At 46.9% G+C, this 23,370-nt stretch overlaps 1 protein-coding gene across 2 annotated transcripts in view; it reads left to right on the forward strand.

Annotated features, from left to right (window-relative positions):
- The first annotated feature begins 7,477 nt into the window (after positions 1-7,477).
- The window catches only part of VPS51 (VPS51 subunit of GARP complex), a 141,594-nt gene continuing 125,701 nt past the window's right edge, over positions 7,478-23,370 (forward strand). Inside the window, exon 1 of one of the 2 annotated variants that reach the window (XM_069644945.1) lies at positions 7,478-7,816. In XM_069644945.1, coding sequence (XP_069501046.1) covers positions 7,637-7,816 — 180 coding nt within the window. In that variant the 5' untranslated portion in view covers positions 7,478-7,636. The remainder of the gene's footprint in view (positions 7,817-23,370) is intronic. The other variant, XM_069644944.1, reaches the window with a different exon arrangement.

The following is a 23,370-nucleotide window of genomic DNA, read 5'->3' on the forward strand; positions in this document are numbered from 1 at the left end:
AGTGATCCCGTAACCATATTTTTCGTAGTGTACTCAGAAACAATGCAATGTGATGCCACTTCCTGTTTTGTCATGTGGTGAAAGGTTGTGTTTAATCGCTTCCTGTGATGTCATCATAGGTCAAGGGTCGTGTGATTTCACTTCCGCTACCCCTGGCATTTTGATGAAATTACGTCCCTGTTGCCATCGTCATGATTTTGTAAGGGGCCCAATTACGTCTAGCATTTTGTCCTGACAAGAGCGCCAGGACCTATCCAGACCTTTTTTTAAATGTTTAACATACCTCCCCATGAATGTAACCATGTGGTCGTCAATGTCTGGGGTCTCTGCAATGCCTTCTGGCAGGGCTGGTCTTGGGCACTTTGCCCTCAGTTTATTTCTGGCTTCTTTTGGCAGCGAGGTTCTAAGTCTTTTCTTTATGTATGCCGTTATCCTAGTCGGTGGTTCCCATTCTGAGGAGCGTGGGTGTATCAAGGCGTCCAGGTCAAACTCGTCCCCGGCTTCCTCCTCCTTGTCTTCCATTTTCTTTTTCTTCAAAGCTCTTTTATATTCCTCTTCTTCCGAGGATATAATCGCTACCTCTTCTGATGATTGACTCCACTAGTCATCTTCATCTTATCCCTCTGAACTGTCAGAAGTTGCATCTCACCATTTGTGCTCTTTATCTTTTTGGTTTACCGCCTTTCTCTTGCCCTTTCCTTTCAGTGGCGAGCCCGGGGGTGTCTTGGCCTTTTTGGCCTTGAAGGCTTTCTTTCTTCCCCCTTTCTCTGTTCCTAGACCACCTGTCCCTCTAAGTTCCTCCATCCCTTTGGAGAACTTTATCCAGTCTTCCATGATTGCCAGCTGCTGTGAGCTGTGCCCCATACTGTGACCGAGGGTTTGGTGCAATATTTTACCCATACTGGGTTGAATTCTTTTCTGGCTCACTTGAGCCCTTCCCTCTTCACTTGAGCTGGACATATTGTACTTGGCTGGGGATAGGAATGCCACAGTTAAATAAACCACAGGTATCTTGGGCCTGTACCCGTCTTTGTATATATTTTTAGGGCAGTGTATGAGTTATTTAGCGCTCTGTAGGCTCTACGCACACTATTAGCCTCTTTTAGTCTGACTTTCCTTCTTCTGCCGCTAGGTGGCACTGTTTTCTCAACCGGCATTAACCAGCGCTGTTCTATCCCTCACACGCTTCGTGTCCTGTTACTAGGAAAAAACCTTGCATGCTCCGTGCACTCTCTGCAGCCTGTAGAGCTGATCACCGCAGCGTGAGCCGATCGTTAGTGAAACTGGTATTGAGGTTGTACATAAGTGGTACGCTCTTTTCTCTGACTCGTGTCCGGGCTATAGAAGCTGTCACGGAAGTGTAAAAGAGGAGCACCAGAAACCTTAACAAGCCACTGTTGTGCTCCTCGCAATTGCGTGACTATAGTGCCCCCTGTGTTATGGATCCTTGCGTTCGCCAGAAACGTATGCCCCGTTGCGACCGTACAAAACAATTGAAATGTCAACACTGAACTATGCGGATATATTCGGCCATAAACTGTGTACGATGCGCGCTATCGCACATTATGTAACATTGCCTGTAAATGACATACTTCAATAAATACATATCATATGTAATAGGTACTGCCTGGCTGTCAGAGCAGCAAAGAAAGAGGAGGAATCAAAATGGTGGACAGGATTTATAGGGATGGACTATGGACTATGGTAAATGTAGTTAATGTCACATGTTTTAAAGTCCAATAACAGATTAACTACAAAAGACCATAAACTGATGGGACTTTCTGAGTTATTGTGTTTTAATGATGCTGCTCGAATAGTAAAGTTGTGAGAAAGCATAATACGAGCCTCTGTGTTTTGGCATAGAATTGTAGAGCATCCCTCTTCCACACATACAGAATCGCACTTATATCTCCCACACCACCCACTATGTCCCCGAGATAGAGACACACCCATAATACCGGAGTCAGCTGTACAGATAAGCGATGGACCAGCCACTTTTACTCCCTAAACCAGGCAAATGTTTTCTACAGAAAATAGGGAAACATAGACGCCTGTCCTTGGTTTCCACCCACACATCTCCATGATATTTTTGAAACACAAGTACCAGTGGGCAGCTCCCCTACTCCTTTACTATTTTTACTGTCTGGTCTGAAGAAGAACTGTTAAGGTGATCATGTTATGAATCGCCGGCGGACCTGGTCGATTTGGGACCGCTGGCGTCACATCTCGTCAATATATCGCGCTACACCCAAGATGGCGTACCGTTCTCCCAAGATGGCTCATCTTACTGAGAGCTGCATTCTAGACTTACAGAACGGCAGACAGGTGGCTCCTCCCTCTTTCCCGGAAACAGTTCATCTGAACCAGAAGCCGGGACAGCAGTGCGTTGCTACTGCTTACTGTAGCCACGTTACGTGAGTAATCGGATAGCTTACAAACTCTCTACCGAATCCTTACCTTTCTGCAACTCTCCACTTTCCTTACCTCCCGTTTCCTTTGTATTCCAGGCAGTTCCCTCCTACGCGCCCACAGAGCGTAGACACGATTCTTCCCGCTTATAGCATAACCCGAGACCCCTTTCAAGTAGGTTTCGTAATTTATCGGAGATCAGGTTTGTGTCTTGCTGCTATTTCGCCGGCAATACCTCTTCACCTTTTCAGGTAGCATTCATCGCTGCTAACGAGGACCCTTGGTACAAGACTACGTTACCCATAACTCTTTCTCCTCAAGTCACGGACAGTGTTTTTACCAACTTAGGTAAATGGAATCCTCAATAGAGTAGTAATAGAGTAGAGCTTTCCAACTGCCATTTGAAACCTCTCCTTTCCCTTACTCTGTTTATTAAAGGAATGGAGCGTGTTTACAAACAACAAGACTTCCTATCCGTCTACTCTCTCGTTCAGCAAATCTGCATCCCGGAGAGGTACCTTCATTTCCTTTACCCTTCTGATATCCCTTCCTGTAAGACCCTCTATTAATTCTCTTCTTGTTATTCTAGTTAAATCCAAGAGAAGTAGAATACACTTACGAGTAAAGGGGAAAACTACGCTCACTAGCCACGTTCCCCAGTTCCTCCAGACCAGCGCACTCAAACCGCCCAGGGTTTTTTCCCCTTTCGAGGGTTTCCCTGCTGTGGTCTCCAAGTGCTTTACTTATAAGCACAGGGAGAGTGTGGCAGGTGAACTCTCATCACTTCTTGCAGTTCCGAAGACAAGGTAAGCTGCACTTTGATTGTGCTATCCATCCGCCGGCACTGAGGGTTAGGAGTAAATTGAGAGCTAAGGAAGAAATTGGTTATTAACAGATCAACTCAATTCCATTTAGTGAGGCTGGGCACACCGGGCACAGAAAGAATCCTGAACACCCTGTAGAGGACGAGGCCTGCCAAGCGTTCCTAAATGGAATTGAGTTGGTCACTGGGTAATCTGCAGTTTCATTATTTTTCTATTGATTCGAAACTAACAAAATCCTGATTTGAATTGTTATACCAAATTCCATTATGACGAAACAGATTTTTGCTTAAAAATGTCAGTCACTGTGATATAACAAAATAATCTATATGCGTTTTGAATATGTTGGCTTTCATATACTTTTCCGATTCATTACTTTCTCAATGCTGTTGTAGAGATATCGCAAGACCCCGTCTTGCGAGATCTCGGCCGCGAGAAGCGGAGCCCCGAGGCTTCCCGCGCGCATACGATGGGAGCAGAGTCACAGAGCAAGTTGCAGCTCCCGTGTGCTCCTCCCCTGGACTGGCAACTGGGCCCTCAGCAGGACTGTATGGACATTCCTCCACCTGAACACCATCAGGGCCAGTTGCCCTATGGTGCCACAGAGCTATATATGAATATTTACCAGTGATGTGTTAATCCAATAAAGAAACTTTCACTGCAGCCACGCAACGTATTGGGCATATGCACATCAGCTCAAAGGTATGCATTTTTGCTGCAGCTCATAGCCTTTGATATTTTTTTAGGGTTGTGCGATTTTATGCATAGCTTAGGGTGGCCAACTCTTTGATAGTCTTTTGAGGGACACTTGCCCACAAGGCAGTGATGACATCACGTCATTCACATTTGACCCGCCCCCTTTTTAATGGAAATATTTTTAATGGCTCTTAATTCCTGGGTTAATTGAAATGCAAATGGTTGTCCTTGGGAGGTGATGGTCACGTTTTTAACTGCAAACATGACCATCACGACCCCAGGAACAAAGCATTAGCATTTGAATGAAGCCAGGAGTCAGAGCATTACAGCTTGACCTGTAGGCTCAAAAGAAGCCAGGGCTGTGGAGCCGCCTGTTGTGGGCTGCCTCCGGTCTCTGGGGCAGCCCACCGATGGTGTCGGGATCACACGAAACGAGAGGCGCGCCGGGTATCAGCCGGCGAACCTTGCGTTGGGGAGCCCCCTACGGCGCCCGGTGTCACCGGGCGCAAGACTCACGGTGCGAGGGTGTCACCCCCAGTTGCCACAGCCGCGGCTCCGAGGGCACTCAGGCCGCGGTACACAAGATGCCACGTCCACGTGGCAGGCCCACACACAAGGAAACAGACACGAGTTGCCACTTCCTGGGGCTCTGCTGCTCTGCCCTCACAGCGCCAGCAGAGCCCCTTTTATTAAGGGAGCATGTGAGCGTCATTACGCAGTCACGGCGCTCACGTTACCCACACAACTAGACCCCCACACAACATCCCTCCTTTATTATAACCAAACAAAAATCAAACAAAACCCACCACAAACATTTGGTGCATTCCAGTCCACGCACCACCTAACTGCTACTCAAACCCAAACATTTTTTTGACACCGCAAAACAAACAGGTGTATTCCAGTCTCCACACCATGGGGCCCTATGATGGGGTCCTCCAACTCATAAAATCCTGGGATCAAACTGGCCCCCGGCGCCGCTGCAGGACAAGAAGAATATATTCTCTTCGCACTCCTCCCCCATATCATACGGTGCTTCTCGGGGACTCTCCGCCACCTGGACCACCGCCACCTTGGGGGTCCTTCTCCCCTTCACCTCACTCCCCCCTGATGCCCCGCCATGCCGGCTGGGGTTGGAGCGAGACACACTCGTGCGAAATGGTCTCCTTTCCCGCACCTTCCACAGATTTGTCCCATCGCCAGGCAGTCCTGCGGGTGTGGCAGATCCCACCCACACTGATGACATATTGTGGCATTGGGGTCTCTCTTCGGCCAGTCTCCCCTCCTCATCACTCTTCCTCCTGGCCACCTGCCGACAGCTGCCACCTCCTCAACCTTCACTCGCTGCGTGGGGACCTCCATCTTTAGGTGGTGTCTAGAGGAATCCATGGCCGAGGCCCGCACCTCCGCCAGTTCCTGGGCCCGGCCAAGCTCCAGTATTCGATCGAGGGTCAGCGCCGGGTCACTCAGAACCTGCTTGCGCAGTTTGGTGGAGCTGCAGCCGTAGATGATCTGCGCTCTGACCTCGTCTTCCTTGAAGTTTCCCAGATCGCAGGACAGTGCAATGCCACGCAACTTGCCGTGGAATGCATCGAGGCTCTCCCCTTCTTCCTGCCTGGCACACCTCATTCTGAACCGTTCGTAGTCCCGGTTGACCATGGGTCGGAAGTACCCATTCAGGGCCGTGATGGCAGCGCCGTAGGACTCATCCGCTGGCCTTAGTGTCTTAAACAACCTCTGAACAGCCAGTCCGGCGGAGTACAGGAGCGTCGGGCGCTTAGCTGCATCCTTGATCTCCACCGCAGCGAAGTATAGCTCCAGGTCCTCTACCCAGGCCGCCCACCGGGACCCCAGACTTGCAGGCGCCCCCAGGATATCGAAATGGGGTATTGGTGCCAGCTGACCGCGACATACTCCTTCGTCGTCCGACATGCTGACAGCCGCTGGGAATGCCAACTGCAGTCAACGGTGCTGATAGGTGGCCGCCGTTCTTCCTGCCCAGGGGCGCACGAGCACTCCAAGTGGAGCCGCAACCCTCGGGTTTGACTCTGCTCCAGACAGCAGGAGGAGATACTGTCCTATTTTCCCAGGCCGCCTTTTGAATCTTGAGGCCCCTTCAAGTAACCAAGGTGTATTTTCTTTCTTGGGCCCGCTGTTGATGGGCCTCCTTTTTCGGCGTAACCAGGCTCTTCCCTGTGGCGGCCTGGGTGTAGGAGTCTGCTTCCCTCCCTCTACACGAGACGGAGAGATGGCCCCGCCCCTTTTCCTTTGTTAGGCAGTCCTCCCGAGTGGAGGGCACGCCCCCTTCCGGCCGCACCGCGGTCCGAGTCCGGAGCACCCACGGTGAGTTTTGATGTTTTAACTCCTTTTTAGCAGCCCATTCGATCATGGGCTGCCGGCTCCCTGGCTGCTGCTTCAACTGCAGACGGCCGTGTGACCGCGTCTTCCTCACCAGGCCCAAGCGGTGACTTCACTCGGCACAAGCCCTCACAGGCCCCGCCCCCCTCCTTTGTTCTGGGCCGGGGCCCCGACACGCCGTCTTACCGGCAGTTCATTGTTCAGCGGCCTGCGCCGCAGACGGAAACTCCCCTTTCAGGGATGGAGGTGAAGGGCCTCGGTACCGGGCGCCCACTGTCAGATGTGCGTCCAGGGGCCCCGGCCGCCGAACGCGACCGCACACGCAGCCTCTTTGCTCCGCCCCACCTCTCACGCGCCTTCATGCAGCACACCGCCGGGGCCAGGGGATGGGTGCCGGAGTCTCCCGAAGACACAGGGGGCGCGTGGGCACCAGGTCCACCCACCGCTCCCTCCACACGCGGCTGACGCCACGACACGGGGTACTGCAGGGCCAGCCTCGGCAGACTACGCCGGCTCTTCCACACAGCCGCCGAGCGCGGCCGTGTGCGCGGGTCGTTACTCCCGCCCGCCACAAACACCAAATGGCAGGCGTGACTTCGTCGCCAGTGTTGTGGGCCGCCCACCGATGGTGTCGGGATCACCCGACACGAGAGGTGCGTAGGGGAGCACCCTACGGCGCCCGGTGTCACCGGGCGCAAGACTCACGGTGCAAGGGTGTCACCCCCAGTTGCCACAGCCGCAGCTCTGAGGGCACTCGGGCCGCGGTACACAAGAGGCCACGTCCACGTGGCAGGCCCACACACAAGGAAACACATACACGAGTTGCCACTTCCGGGGGCTCTGCTGCTCTGCCCTTGCAGCGCCAGCAGAGCCCCTTTTATTAAGGGAGCACGTGAGCGTCATGACGCAGTCACGGCGCTCACGTTACCCACAACTCTAGACCCCCACACAACACCGCCCAGAGAAACAAAGCAGCAAGCGGCAGCGCCATGATATGTACATGGCCACTTCACTTTGCAGAGTGGCTGTGCTGGAGGCAGGTTGTCCCTACAAAACCTCGTCCCCCACAGCCGCTCTGCAAACTGCAGGGCAGAGTCCCTAATTGCGGGACAATCCCACGAAATCCGGGACAATTGGACACCCTAGCATAGCTTTGTCAACCCAACACATACATCTCTGAAGGATGCAGACACATCTTTATGTGGGCAGGTTAGGTTTTCAGTTTCTTTTTACAGGAATTTGCGCTTGATTCTTGTTCGGGACTGGTAGACCGGCTTCAGCGCTGTGCTGTGTACATCCCGGAAGTAAGTGACAGTCTTTGCACTGTCTCCCGGTTACTGGATCATCTCCCAGAAATGGCCTCGCCGGAGAGTCCCCCGGGCACTGAGATGGACGCGGAGGCGGGGCGCCGACGCAAGGCTCACGGGATGCTAAAGTTATATTATGGGCTCCCAGAGGAAGGGGGTGGCCGAGACCCCCTGGATCCAACCGACATTAACGGGGCGCACTTTAACCCTGAGAGCTTCCTGGGGAAGGTGAGTGAAAAAGGGGTGCTGAAAGAGGTGCGGGAAGGGTACATACAGAACGACGAACTGCTACAGGCCGAGAGTTGCTGCCAGAGCGCAGTTTTAAGGTTAGACAGGTGGACACCATTAACGAAGCGCGGGAGATCGAGAAGAAGGTTCTACAACCACAAGGTGCAGTGTTCAGAAGGCTGTGCAGAGATGTGGCAGTGGAAGAAGGATACATCGGTAATCGGTGCCTAAATGGGGATGCTAATAAGGGAGCGTGGCCTAAAGAGGGAGGATCCTGCCCCAAACAATACACCATGAGACCCCACCCCCCCCCTAACATTAATTGTGGCTCACTCATCATGGCCTTAAGTGGTCTTCTTTGCATCTAGTCTGCATATTGTAAATGCATCTCTATGGCTTGCTTTGTAAATAAAGCACTCAGTAAATAAACCGTACAGTCGGGGGTAAACCCCCCTCATTCTGTAAATAAGTCATTTATGAGACAGGGTAGGAGGGCTAATATCAGCCGTGTGGGTTCATGGCTACTTTGCACAAAACCAAAGCGCATTTTGGGATCATTAGAATGTCCACCAGTTTTTATATTTGATAAATATGTCTGTGATAGTGATTGAAGAAATCACATGGGGCTTGGTGTGTATTTCCTTTTTCACAACACCCACTATAGTCACCAGGTGGCATATATAATCCACTTTGGGTGCAAGGTTTGGGCTGCCCTGCTTGAGTAGATGGCTACTTCCTATTTCCCTAAATACATCAGATTCACAGCTTATAAATCAAGCCTCATGAAGACCGTTTTAGACGCCTGACACTTGTATAGGTCTAGTCACAATGGGTGTTTATTAGTGGGGACAAAGGAAGTCTGGCAGCTCACTGGTTCGGGAGTAATTTTAGTAGACTGCTGGGGTGCCACCTTGGTCCACTTAATGCCATGGAGATTATATTGGCAGGTGTTGCGGAGAGCGACTTCAAAAGGTAAATGGAGGGGTGGCAGCATTTGGTGAGTCATGGGGACAGTCAGACCTCCAGATAAGCGTCATCAAAGGCCTTTTTAAGCATACAATTCTTGTAAATACGACCGCTTTTATCTTTACATGCTTATCATTTATGCACCATTTGAGAGCAATAGGCAGGAAACTTGACAGAAACCAGAACACTTCTTTTGATTTTTATCTACAAGGATGAAACTGAAGGCCACAGAGAAGCCTCTGAAAATACACTTTTTTTGACTCAGCTGTACCCTGAGCCTTTCAGAAATAAGCAGCACATGGGCGATAAGGAATAGTTTCTTTCTGTTCACCTTCCCCTGTATTTTGTGTCACTATCCCCATGGATCAAACAGAAGCACCATACACATTTATTTTGCTAGCAGTTTAGGAACTTATCATTAATAACATGGAAAACCGAGTTACAATTGGGACGCGTGCTTTGTAACAAATTATGTATTTTTTCAGTGAAAGCAGGCCTGTGTTGCACAAACATGTTTTTCAGAGTTCCTGTGCTGTGTGAGTCATCAAGCTGCATATATGGTATATTGATACACATTATTGTGTAGGAGAAGGTTTTCCACAAATGAAATAAACAGTTTGAAGCAAGAGATCTTTGCTACACAAGTCTTATTTCTAATGGATCCAATTCATTTTCTAGTTTAATCATGTTTTGGTTGCTGTCACACACTTTACACTCTTGCAGAGACAATGTTTACGCTTACAATATAATTTACACTCTAATTATGAAAGCAGTGTTTAAAATACTCCCTCAAACCCTTTTCTTGGGGCAAAGATGAGTAAGCAATGTCTAGTTTTAAAAATCCCTGTGACCTTAACTTGCAGTCATTGTTGTGGATGGTACTAAAAATGGCCAGTGGCAGCATGGCTGTTGCTCAACAGTGAGTGATTGTCTTCAAGACTACAATGAACACATTGAAAACATGATTCTCCATCCTGTGTAAGCGCTGTTCCAAAACAAACGGTTACATTTGTAATTGAAATAGAAACTCAACAAAATATATCCTTGTATTATTAATCCAGATAGGTATTTAACTTTTTTTTATGTAGCGCTTCATGCAGGGTCCTCCAACATCTAAGCACTGTGGTTATTACAATCAGTCGATAATCTGTTTACCGACATCTGATGAAAAAGCAAACTCTGTCCAGCCAACCTTTGATCATGAGATTAGTTCTCAAATTCAGCACTGAGCCCTTCTCTGCATTATTGTATCAAACATCGGCATAACATTAAGTAGTTCTAGACTTTCATTAATCATCAAAAGACAATTCTATCAAACCTCACATACAAGTCACGTTTGCTTTACTGTGTTATTTGCAAGGCCTGTCTGTGTCTTAAAAATTAAAATATATACAGAATAGATCAAATGTCCAGACCTTTGAAGAGGACTAATGAAGGGCATATTGTGAGACTTATCGCCCTGTATTACATTAACATTCCCTTCTTCAACATGCTTTAGTAAGTTAAACCGCTGTAAATACATAATTTGTTGTTCCAAGGTTGAATTCCTTCCAAGTATGGATTACTGAATTCCTACTATGCAGGGCTGTACTGATTCGAGTTAGCCAACGTATTCGTGGCTGCGTCTTAGTTCCCCCAAACAGAAGCAGGGGTTGGTGATACTGTTGGAATCTCAGCGCTTCGGAAGTGGCCCGTGTTAGAGGAAGTGCTGGTGCGGTTTGACAGCGGTTCAACAAGACAGCGTGAGGTTCTTTCCTGACATCTTGCAGTAGGGTCAGAGCAGCACCCGGAGTTGGTGCTGGTGCTTGAGGACGCTGTGATAACGATCCGAGTTGGCTGGACAGTGCGTGTGAAGTACTAAGCTATAAGAAGTTTTAAGAAATAACTAAGCTAAGTAACAAGGCGCATGGCGTGGAGCGGAGGTGTGGGGAACATGGCGTGTTCCCCCTCACCCGGCATCTACACAGTGAGTGCATATCACACCTAGTGGAAGGTGCATGGGGATTGAGCATCAGTTAGGCTGTACGCCATTCTTAAAAAACGTTCTGGTTGTAATTAGGAGCCAGGGTCTCAGTAGTTTCGACACTGACTGTTTTCAATACTAATGCTGGTATAATTATTTCTGGGCAACACCCCTGCGTACTAGCTGCAGTGGCCACACACAGTATTTGTTGGCAGATTGCATAGCCAGCTTGGTTTTCTGTTTATCGGGCAATGTTTTATTGCAAACTTTGGTGTTTGGATGTTTGTTTTATGCTGATGTGCTGCTGCTGTCGGATACCCCTTTTTTAAGCCTCTTTTTTTGAAGGAGGAGCCAATATACAGTCTTTTTGGACTCCATCCTCTCCATGAATAGACAAGTTAATTATATTTCCTCATCAGCAACCAATACCACTAAAATCATCAATGCGGTAAAACCCTACCTCTCCGCCAAGAACTGTCTCAACATTGCCAGAGCCACCGTAGGTGCTAAACTGGACTACTGCAATGCCCTCCTACTAGGTACGTCTGCCAAGAACATTAACAGGCTACAAATTGCGCAAAATAATGCTCTGAGCTGCTCTCAGTACCTCCAGGAGAGAGCATATCTCCCAGGCCAGACAAGATGCCCACTGGCTCCCTATCAAAGAACGCGTACTGTTCAAGGCGCTCACAATCACACACAGATGTCTCTCCCAATCTGCGCCCCGATACCTAGCGGATCGAATACACCTTGTACAATCACTTAGACCCAAGCGAGAACTTTACTCTGACCAACTCTCGATCCCTGTCTTTAACAGAGCCAAAGCCAGCGGTGTTCACTTCGAAGTGCTAGCACCAAAATCTTGGAACTTACTACCACCCAAACTCAGGAAGGAAACATCACTCTTAGCCTTTAGAAAGCCTTTGAAAACCATACTATTCAAATAACTGCTGTTCCACTCTAACCAAGGACACTGATTATTGCCTAATCTGCTATGATCTTGAACCCGAGAACTGTACACTGTTTTTGCCTGCACCCAAGTGAATATGCTGTAACAGCGCCCGATGCCCTAGGCCAGTTGCACGCTTTATAAATGGAAATAAATAAAATAAATGCGTGGTGTGAAAGTGTAAGGCAGCAAGTGTTGACAGTCTTTTTGGCAGACAGTGGGCAGTGGTTGAGTAATGTCATATGCATATGCTCTAAGAAGCACAGCTATGTCGGCAGCTAATGACAACCAAATGCGTGACAGACGGGCGTCATTAAAGAGAATGCAAGGTCTTCTGCATTACTAACCTCTGTCAATGGAGCAGCTGAGAGTAGCCTACGCACGTGCAATTGCTTGTACCTGATCCACATCTTGGAACAATTTCACCAATGTCCTCCACTGCGTGTACTTCGGTCCTAAAAATGTCTTTTCCCCAAATAAATCATTCCTCCTCTTGCCCCAGTTACAGTGATGTTGCATCAATTTAGCCTCCCTGAAGTTCCAGATGCTGCGCTCCTGGTAGGGGTGCAGACCCTTGAGTCTATCATGGAGGCTCAGGCACCACTGGTGCTTATTTCAGAGGAGGCTCTTGATGCAGCGGTGGTGGGATTAATTCAATCTTCATCCTTGGGCAGTAACCCTAAAGGACCTCTCTTCATGCTTGCACAAAGACTAATGAACGACTCCGTAAGAGCTTTGGGCTTGCAGACGGTGGCCTCTGAATCTATATCTTTGCAAGCAACTGGCGCCGGGCAGACTGTCAACCCGCCGTTGAATGATAATATGCTTTACTTGGGCAGAAATTAACTCTAAACCTCACAATTTATATGTATCCGGACCCATCCTCTAGTTCCTTGAATTCCACCTCATACTTATCAAGAGCAGAATCTTCTCAGAGTAATGAACCTTTTCTAGGTGGTAATGGTCCTTCTACTATTACTACAGTTCCGACTGTGAACCTTGCCTTAAGCACGTTGGTGAAGCTCTAAGTCCCTAAATAAAAAGATCTAAGACCACGTGACATCGATCATTATGCTAACATCGATCATTATGCTAAACTCTAAAGTGTCTTTATTCAAGGCTTTTTACTGGCGACTAACACGCACCAGATGTGTCAGTGCGGGATGTAGAAATAGTGAGCAGATACCACAGAGCAATGACCAAAGAGGGAATACCAGACAATTAGAGGGCTGTGTTGGTGATCGGAATGGTTCAATAATTATGGCAGAGTCTGCACTTTGCGAGAACATGGTACTGGAGTTTTGCAGGATGACCTGCAGCTTGCTCAAGAGAGATCCCCTTCTATTTCTTCTGCACCCCCAACTAAACCCGATACCTTGGACCAGTTTAATCATTCTATTTTCTACAGGAGAGAAAAACCAATACAGCAGGGTAAAAAGGGTAAGGAGATGAAAAAAAAAAAAAACAAAGAACCAGAAAGCCCTCCCAAACTCCCGTGACTGTGGGTCGAGGAACCTCTTTAGGGCCCTAACTCTTCCGGATCCATAGCTTACGCAAGAAGCAGTCTCTGCAAGCCAGACCCTAACGAAAGGCCAGGAGGAGATTCTTCTAGACAAATATTCAGCACAGAAGAAAAATGCTGGTGTGGAGTGGAATTGTGGGTTAGAAATTGCAGATGACCTGGAAGAAATCATGAATCTCTCAGTGTATTCAATAGATCATGCCTGGGAAAGAGAGACAGAACGTGGCATGGTGTCCCAGCTACAAGCTAACCCCGTACTTGATCTTAAGTTAAGGAATGCTGACACTGTTATCAAGGTTAATACTTGTAGGTGCTTGAATCCTGTGGAGAGGAAGGTCAAGTTTGATGGGTTTTGGAACAAAGAAGAGCCCAATCAATGGGCAGCTCCTTGAACCAGTTGCCAACTCTTGCTTACGCAACCGCTGCTTAGGCCACAGATACATGATTCTTATAGATGTCTACTCCTGTAAACACTTGCCTATTACTCAGAATTTGGTGACTTTAAATCGATCTAATGTGCTGGAATTATTTCATGCTATTCCACAGCTAAGGTTGATATTGTCCAAAGATATTGACCAAGTCGATTTTTGTGTAAATTAATGTTTGAACAAGGTCTTTTTGCACATAAGTTCAAGAGTAGTTAGGAATATTTTACTCAATGCAGCTAGCCAAATAGAGTCAATAGGTTTTGATCTAATTGAAGTTTGCAGAGAGTCTGGGTTGGCTCTTATTGTATCAGAAAGGGAACATCGTAAGTGCGAAGGGGGTGCTAAATCCTACACAGCTTTAAAAGTCACATGCATGCAGGATAAGAATCTACCCACAGTCATCAAAGAGGTACCCCTGAACCTAGGTAATGCTAGAATGTAGGAGTCTTGGACATAGGTGGCAAGTGCATTGCTGGCAAATAAGGAAGCAGATTAACTAAAGCACCCTAAGGAGGAAATCTGGTTCCAGATGTTCTGATGGAACTCCAGAGGGTTTTCTCACATTTTGCAAGGCAGTGGCAATCTCTTATCCCAAGCTGATGTATGGTGTTTGCAGGAGACTTGGCTCACTGTGTCTCCTGTTATGGATAGTTATACTGTACTGTTCAATCTGGCCAGAAAAAAGACTGCTATGTAGGCCCACCTCCGGACTAATGATGGCTGCCAGGAATAACAGTGGTGTGACTCTGCATGACTGGAAATCCCCAAACCAATTTATTCAAGTAGCAACATTGATCTGGAATAGGCCAATAAATTGGGATACATTGGCTTATCTCGGATACCCCCTTCCTGTGTTAACTCTTGGAGAAGCTGGTCCTAAACTGATCCTCCACACTGATCTTGTTTGTTGACTTTGTAACTGCTCTCCTGAACACCCATGAAACCATGCTTGCAAATCTCGACTCCAATTCTCCTGCTGTTCTCATTTCCTCTGCCTTTGACACTGTCAACCATTCTATCCTCATAAAACGACTCTGTGATGCCCTCAGCATCATTGACCGGGCACTGGATTGGCTGACCTCTTTCCTCACTAACCGCCCTTCCCAGCTGCAACTTGGCCCCTTCTCCTCCACCCCCACACTCTACCTGTGGTGTCCCCCAGAGCTCTCTCATATCGCCGTGGCTCTTCAATATCTATCCTTCCCCCCTCTTGCTCACCTGATCTCCTCATTTCCAGTGTTATGTTGATGGCACACAGATTTCCTTCAAACTTCCCTCTACTACCTCCTCTCCGTTACTGACTTGTCTGGCCGCCATTCAAGCATGATGTGCAACTAACAGTCTCTGTCTTAATGCCAGTAAGCCAGAGATCCTTCTCATTGGGACACCTGTGCCCTCTTTTCCTCCTACCCTCTGTCCACCCTATCTGGGCCCTCTACTTCCACCATCCTGTGAGGCCAAAAACCTCAGGGTCCTCTTCGATTTCATTCTCTTCTTCACCCCTCACATCATGGACCTTACCAAGAAGTCCCACTTCCAGCTCCACCTCCTCAGAGGCATTTTCCCCTTCCTATCCTTTCCCAGAAGCTCATTGTCTCCAGAGCTCTGGTCCTCTCCAGGCTGGACTACTGCAACAGCCTCTTTCTCAATCTCCCTCTTTCCTCCCTACGCCCTCTCCAGCTAATCCAGAATAGGGCTGCAAGACCTATCCTTGGCCTCCAGCCCAGGGACCGTATCTCGCCAGCCCGAAAATCTCTCCATTGGCTCCTGATGGCTGCAAGGATCAAATTCAAGGCCCTCTGCATCATCCACAAGGCCTTCTTGGGGTATGCAGTAATAAAAATTGCGACAAAAATGCTGTGGTTTGACCCGGTAAAGGTGTACCCCATTATACCATTTAAGGGTTGCAGGGTTGTCCCCTGCTCCCCTTAAACGGTATAATGGGTCTGGGGGTTGCAGGGGTTTCCCCCGCATCCTTTACATGATTTGCGGCAGCAAAAACACAGCCTTTTTGCCGCGATATTTTGTGTAAATGGCCATTTTTGCTGCGATTTTTAACACATGGAACCCTTCTGGGGTCTAGGACCACACTTTCTCCAACTTTCCCTCCCTAAACACTCCTCTACTCTAGAGCCCGATGCTCCTCTAACTCCAACTCGTTGTCTGCCAAACGCATCTCCAAGCAGAGAGTCGGGCCAGGTCTCTCTCCTTGGCTGCTGCCTGCCTTTGGAACAGCTCCCTGCCCCTCTCAAACTTGAGCCGGACCGCCTTAAGGTCCGGAAACTGCTCAAAACTCTTATTCTCTACCTTTTTCCCTTCCCTGTTAATCATCCCACTGCTGCTGAGACTGGTGGCCTGATCCTCATGAATCCCGCTGGATTCCAAGTCGATACCAGGACCTCTTCCCCCCCCCCCCACTGCGCTGCCACTGCAGGGTCCCTGCTTGGTGGCTCTGCATCCCATCCTTGTGAGTCGCCTGCACTAGCACTTACCCTGAGTTCTCCTCCTTGGCTCCCCTTGGCGCTTCCCTCCCATGTCCTTCACCAGCACTTGTCCACTTCTCTGCCCCCCCCCTCCTTCTCCTCACTGCACTTGCACGGCCAAATGCCACAAGACCTAGTAGGACCACGACTGTATATTTACTGTTTTTGCCATTGTATTCTTTCTCCTGTTCCCTTCCCATTTAGCCTTGTGGGGCTTTGAAACAGTCTGAGTTCTCCTCCTTGGCCCCCATTGGCACTTCCCACCCAGGCCCTCCACCAGCACTTTTCCACTCCTTTGCCCCCTTCCATCCCTATCTCCTGCACTGCTCCTCACTGCACTTGCACGTCCGAATGCTGCAAGGACTAGTAGGACCATGACTCTATATTTACTGTTTTTGCCATTGTTGTTCTTTCTCCTATTCCCTTCCCATTTAGCCTTCTGGCGCTTTGAAACACGATTCTGTTGTATAGACGCCTAACAAATGCTCGATAAATACGTTTGGGAACCTTTTGTTATTCAATCTTTACTGGAACCTGGAGTGTATTTCCGATGCAGCTTTTATTGATAGTGTAGCAGAGGTGCTGGATACATGTCTAATTGATCCTGCGATTGTGTGTGGAGATCTGAACATTACTTGCAAGGTGCTGGCTGACCAACTACCCCTGCATGTCAAGGGGTGGGGGAGGACCAAAAGACAGGATATTTTCGGAGGCCCTATTGTAATTTAGGGGACCAGTGATAACTGGAGAAAAGCCTGCTAACTATACATGCTCTAGAGTTAGTCAAGTCGATTATAGACTGTGTATGTCTTTAGCAATATTTTCTATTTGGCTCTAAAAATTGAGATTGTGTATTTCCCCCTATAGCGACCACAAGCTGTTACGAGTAAACTGGGCGTTTGCCGTTAGTCACCAGCAGGAGGGTACATATAAACTTGAATTGGCCGTCAACATTGGGAGCAATAGGCTCATTTGGACGGATGTTGCAGGTGCTGGGTTGAATGAACATTTGTGTATGTTTAATGACAGCAGTCTCAAGCGCAAAGCTGATCCAAGCCAATAAGTTACACTGCTGAACTTTCTTGCTATCAAGAGGCAGGGAGTTGGGAAGCAGCTGCATACGCACATTTTTGACTTAGTTATTCAGCAGACGAGAGCTTTGAGGGCAGCATTAGGCTGTCTGTAAGATTTAGACTGCGTGCACGCATAAAGCTAGAACTAAAATACAAGAATTGACTGCATAAACCAGTAACCACACAGCAAGATGCTGAGTATGTTGCGAACTCTCTCGTCTAGTCTCTGCAGACTTTTGGAAATTGTTAAAATGCTATGATTCCCTGCAGCTTGGCCTTCAGTGCAACCCCTTTGCCGGCAGAGGAATGGGTGAAATATGTTACGCAAACGTTTGCAGGCAAATGAGAGCTGACGACTCGGTTACAAAGCCCTCTGGCTATAGGAGAAGGTTCTGGACTTTACTTTGGAGGAAGTATTTGGTTTGATCGGTAAGTGCAGTACATCAAGAGCTCAGTGTGATTGTACTGTTCTAGATACACCTAAGGTAGTATTAAAGGCTCATCCGGAACTCTGGGCCTGGATATTTGGCTACTTGTATAAGCATATATAAAATAACAGGACTGATACCTCACAGTTGGCGTGAATCCATTCTGGTTCCTATATTTAAGAAAGACAACAGGCTTAACACCCATAACTATAAGTTAGCAGTCTTGATGGACACAAACCAAAAGATCTTCACCTCAATCCTTCTACGTAAAATAACTAAGTGGGTGGATGATAATGCAGTATTTAGCCCTTTTTGGTTGGGTTTCAAAAAGAATTATAACACTTTTAATGATATATGTGCATTACAATATTTTACTGCTGAAACCGTTAATTCCAACAGACCATACTTGTATGGTTGCTTCGTGGACTTTAGCAAGGCTTTTGACCTTATTCCTCGTGCATTGCTTTGGAGAAAAGGTATTGGTTGGGGTATAGATGCTGATCTGTTATATTACATCCAGCAGTTATACACTAACACATTGATCACATGGAGACTGAACCTTGCAGGCCTTTGTACTAAATATCAAAACACAAACAGCGGCCTGAAGCAAGGGTATGTGTTGGGCCCGATACTGTAAACTTTATTCACAGTGGACCTGAGCCTTTCTAACCAGATGCCCTCTCTAACTTTATTTTGAGAGCTCATCCGGAATTATGAGCAAAGGTCCTATTCACACTCTTTAAACAGATAGTGAGTAAAAGACAAATGCCTCTTTCATGGAAAACTAGTACATAGTAATGATTTTCAAAAAGGGGGATAGGTTATGCTCAAAAAACGACCAACCTATAGCCCCATTAGATGCCCCAGGTAAGAATTTAGCAATGTTACTCCTGGATAAATTAAGGAGCTTGGTTACTGATTCTAGATCGTTTGATCGCCACCAATCAGGATTTCTTAAGGGAGTTGGCACGTCCCTAAACGGTCTGATTATAAACCTTTTGAAACAGCGCACCATAAAGGGTAGAGGGGTGATGTTACCTAAACTTTATTCATTATGAGTTGGCGTTTAATAGCATCGTTCGAGCTCGGCTGTGGGAGAAGCATAGAAGCTGAAAATGTCCCACTTATTTACTGAATATCTTCTTAGAATTGTATAGTAGCACCTTGCTCCAAGTGCTGCTCCATCATCGGGGAGATTTGTCTAGGAAGATCTTAACTTACTGGGGGCTTAAGCAGGGGTGTATTCTCACCCCTGCATTATTTAATTTATTTATTTTGGGTTTGGCGAAGAAGTTAAAGCACGCTAATGCTGCCCTACCTCGTTTTAAGCGATATATCCAGTTCTGTTGCTGCTTTATGCGTATGATTTGATTTTTTGGGGCCAAACACCCATCGGTCTTCAAAGGCAAATGACCAAGCTCCAAGAATATGCAGAGGATAATAATCTAAAAATAAATGTTGTCTAATCTAATATTTTGATAGTGAAGGTGGGAAAACTGAGGAAGGTAAACTTTACCAAGTGGATGTTGCGTGAATCTGACTTGCCTATAGTCGAAGTGTATCATTACCTAGGACTTTATGTAAACAGCAGCCCCAAAGTTGCTTCTAGCGACGACGTCTTGAGATAAAAATTTGAGGCACTAACTACCCAAGCAGTAGCCTTGGATGATAGATTTGGCCATTTTACTATTTTACTAATAGTGTGCATTTTTATAAACTGAAAATCGTATCGATCCTAACATACATGGCTGATGTTTCCCTCGGTACTCCGAGAGCATTGTGGAAGCTTCTAGAAGCGAGTTCTGGTGCTGCCAGCTTCTGTTCTGCTACTAGTCACTAGACTTGAATTGTGTCTGCTGTCGCTAGATGCTCTGGTGGACTTTAAGACGCTTTTGTTATTCAGAAAATGTCTATTGGAGACAAATAACTCCATGCAGTGTTGGGGGAAGGACCTCTGGCCTATTCTGACCACGCGCTAGTGGTGTGGAGTGTAAGTGCTTGGGCATAATGAAAAAGGATAAAGCGGATGAAACGAATGGAGCGGATGAAATGAATGGAGCGGATGGAATGAGTGGAACACGCAGATCGAATGAATAGGAAGGATGGAACACACTAAACAGATGGGAAGGATGAAATGGATCTATTGAATGGATAGACTAGATTGTGTGGGAGCGAGTCGGAACCGATGGAAAGACTAGTAAATTAAATGATGAACCAGACGAACTGTATGAACAGACGATGTGGAATGAACGGACAGAGTGAATAAAACTGATAGAATGCTCGATCTCAAGCGCCTTACTGATAACCACCATATCACAATAACACGCGTACTCTCTCCTATACACCACCACTCAACTAGAACACAGCAATACTATGACATATTTGGTATAGCTGTTATCATACTAACACCCGCCACATAATCCTCATCATCCTAATTAAACACAGCTAGCTGAGCACACACAGCCAGCTTAAGTGTTCTCCTCAGGCCTAACGCAGCCAGATATCAACCCCCCAGAATGAACACATATACCTGACCTCCCAACCACCACACATACCGCTAAGAAGCAGCTATCATGCAACTGCCACACCGGCTGCACACATATCCGGTGCACCAACGCACCTTATGACCCTCTGTCTCTCAACTGACTTGAACTACAGTTCCTGAGGGCGTTTAACCTACCAGCACTTTGAGATCATACCAATGATACATAAGGCGCTATATAAATGCAAAGTAACATAACATAACAAGGCAGACCTAAGCCTTGCTACACTTTAAAAAAAAATCCTGTGAGAATGAAAGAATAAATAAGAGCTGCGTACTGGATAAACACTCAGCAGGAGTGTTCCTGGTATATAAAGCATTTGGGGACACCCACAGAGAGTGCCTAAGGCTTTTAACCACTTAACCAAATTACCTCATTAAATTTCCAAATGCTAAAATAAGGAATATCTTTTTAAGATTACGTCTGAACTTCCATGCAAAAGAGGTTCTAGTTCGTAGGAAGCAGATACACTTGGAGGATGGGAGGTTGTATATTTGGTTGTCTTGATGGGAATCGGGAGACCATAAAACACCTGTTAGTGGACTGTCCTAAATTAGCCGAGATAAGAGGCACTTTTTTAAGGGAGTCCAGAGTGATTACGTCTGAGGAATGGTGGTTCATCTTAAAACGGGGCTACGCAGGTAGTTTGGCGCTGTCGGTTGTGAGAATCATTAAATACTTTTTTATGACTTATGTTTACCTATTCAAAACTTTATTTTCAAATCTATGGTGTTCAAGGGAATAAACCATCATTTGAACGGTGTTGACGATTGGTTGCAGAGCCATGAACTGTATAGCGAGAGGAAAGTTGATCTATGTTTTGTAATGGTCACACTGGTAAGAACTTCGTAGTGTTGATTTTTTAAAATAGTTTTTATGTTAAGAGCTATGAATGGAATACAATTTCATGTGTTTTTAGAGTGTATAATATGTACATGATCATCATGAATTGCGATCGTTTTATACAGTGTGTGTTGTATGTAGCTGTAAATTCAAGCCAATGCTTAATCATAAAAAAAGAAAAGTTAGCCTACGTATTTGGACTAGTCACTCTCAATGTTATATTAACTTTCAACTTAAATTAACTCTCAATATTATATTAATGTTATATTAGTCCCATCTGTGAGGATCTTGCACTGCTGAGCATGCTCTATGTGGGTGGTGCTCCCACTGCTGTGGCTATGTTGTACTCATTCTATATGAGGGTAGCTTCGATCGCAGAGGCCCATGCTGGGAATGCCATTTGTGACAGGAATTTGGACTGCTAAGGCATATGATGATCCAGTTCAATGTGAGTGTAGCTTGCAATGCAGAGGCCCTTCATTTACCTCTTCAGTGTGGGTGTCCTTGCACTGCTCCATCCCATGGTGCTCCTTCTCTATGAAAGCAGAACCTCTACTGCTGTGAACGACAACTTATCTCTGGTAATCTTGTACTGTTGAGACCCACAATGTTCCTGTTCCGTGTGGGGCAAGAATGCTCTGCAGAGGTCCATAGCATACCTTTTCTATATTGGGAGGGAAGCGAGCACTCCTGAAGCCTGTGCTGCACCTGTTTTATGTGAGTGGAGCTTCTACAGCGGAGACGCATTCCTTCCGTTCTCTGTATGGAAATCTTCTACCCTTGCTTTACAGCTTGCCCTGATCCACTCCACCTGTTCTACATGATTAATGATTGCATTGGGGTTGTCTTGATTCGCCTTTTTTTGTTTGTGTGTGGGAAGGCTGCAGGGCCCCTACACAACCGTTTAAAAAGCGTTTAAAAGGCTTTGTTGCTGTTGTACCTATTCTTTGCATACATGGGAAGCTCAGGGTGTTAGTGTTCCTCTGTTACATTAGAGAGACCTTGCTGTGCTAGCACGCCCTGTGCTTTATCTGTTCAGTATGAGAGAAACCTATTTTTCTGCCACAATGTGGCCCTCTACCGCATAATAATGACTTCCATAAATGTTTTACTTTTTGCACACGTCGACTGGGTGTCCCATACTTTGTACTCTCATGCGAAGGAGAAAACTCACTTGTACTCACCGATCGCGAGGGTATATTACTTCCATTGGCCTGCCCAAATAATAGCCCCCTTAGCCTATCTCAGTGTCTTGATTCAAGCGAACGAGCGTTGATGGGAATACAGTCTTGTTCGGGGACTCCAGCTAAGGGGTCTGTACCGGTTAGTCAACACTTCATGACACAGGGCATGGAAGGTGCCCGGTTACCCCCCTACATCCACCCTGCCACTATCATTAAGTTCAACTGACAATTCGCTAGAATCCACCTTCAGTCATTTTAAAGTATTGGATGAGGTTTTGGAAAAAAAGCTGGCCCCTGTCCTTTCTGGTATTGCCTCATTGAGGGACTCTTTGAATTTTTCCCTCTCTATTATTGACGATTTAATCAGGGGTTGAAGAATGTTGAGCTCAGGGTGATGGTACACCTTAAGAATATATCTACTCTAGCAAGTAATGTAATGATCACTAGGAATGATACCAACATCCCAGTTTAAAGAGAGACTTGTGCTACATAAAATCCTGAGCCCCAGGTGGTTGCAGTGCATATACATCGTCGTAGGGAACGCCCTAATGGGGTTGCTGTGATACCCAACAAACATTTAATGCCGACACCTGCCTCTGGACATTTACTTGGGGAAACCCATAGTGTCTAGCCGAAAGCAAGTATTTATTGATCTTCCACCTGTGGCAGCTCCTTTAGTAGGAGTAATAACGGGATTGCCCAGTTTTGAAACCGAGTGGAAGAGTCAACAATGTCCCTGATTAATAAAACCTCCCAATGGATTAACACCCGTTTACCAGGAATGAAGGTTAACCCTAAGGGCATTTTCATGGCAAGAAGGTTGGCTTGGGTTGTAAATACCTCAAAAAGAATGGAAGGTGATGCTGTGATAGTTTCAATGATAGCCCCGACTATGCTGGACTATCTTGCCTCTGCACTTAATCCAGCTTGGCAGACCATGGCGCCCAACCGTGATACCAAGTTCCTTCGTCCCTCTGGCTGCCTTCTATCCACCCCGTATCGCAACTCCAAGTAAATGGCAGGAGTGCGAGATACCCAAGTTGAGAGGGGGGGGGGGGGGTTAGTGCTACGTTGGTTGGAGGCAGGGAGGGAAATGGGTAGGGGGGCAAATCTTACAGCCAACCGCTTTGATGTTTTGGCAGGCATTGAGGATTTGGATTGACCTGCTTGCC

The sequence above is a fragment of the Ambystoma mexicanum genome, chromosome 2p (genome assembly GCF_040938575.1).
Source record: "Ambystoma mexicanum isolate Mex_15411 chromosome 2p, UKY_AmexF1_1, whole genome shotgun sequence".
Taxonomy (NCBI): domain Eukaryota; kingdom Metazoa; phylum Chordata; class Amphibia; order Caudata; family Ambystomatidae; genus Ambystoma; species Ambystoma mexicanum.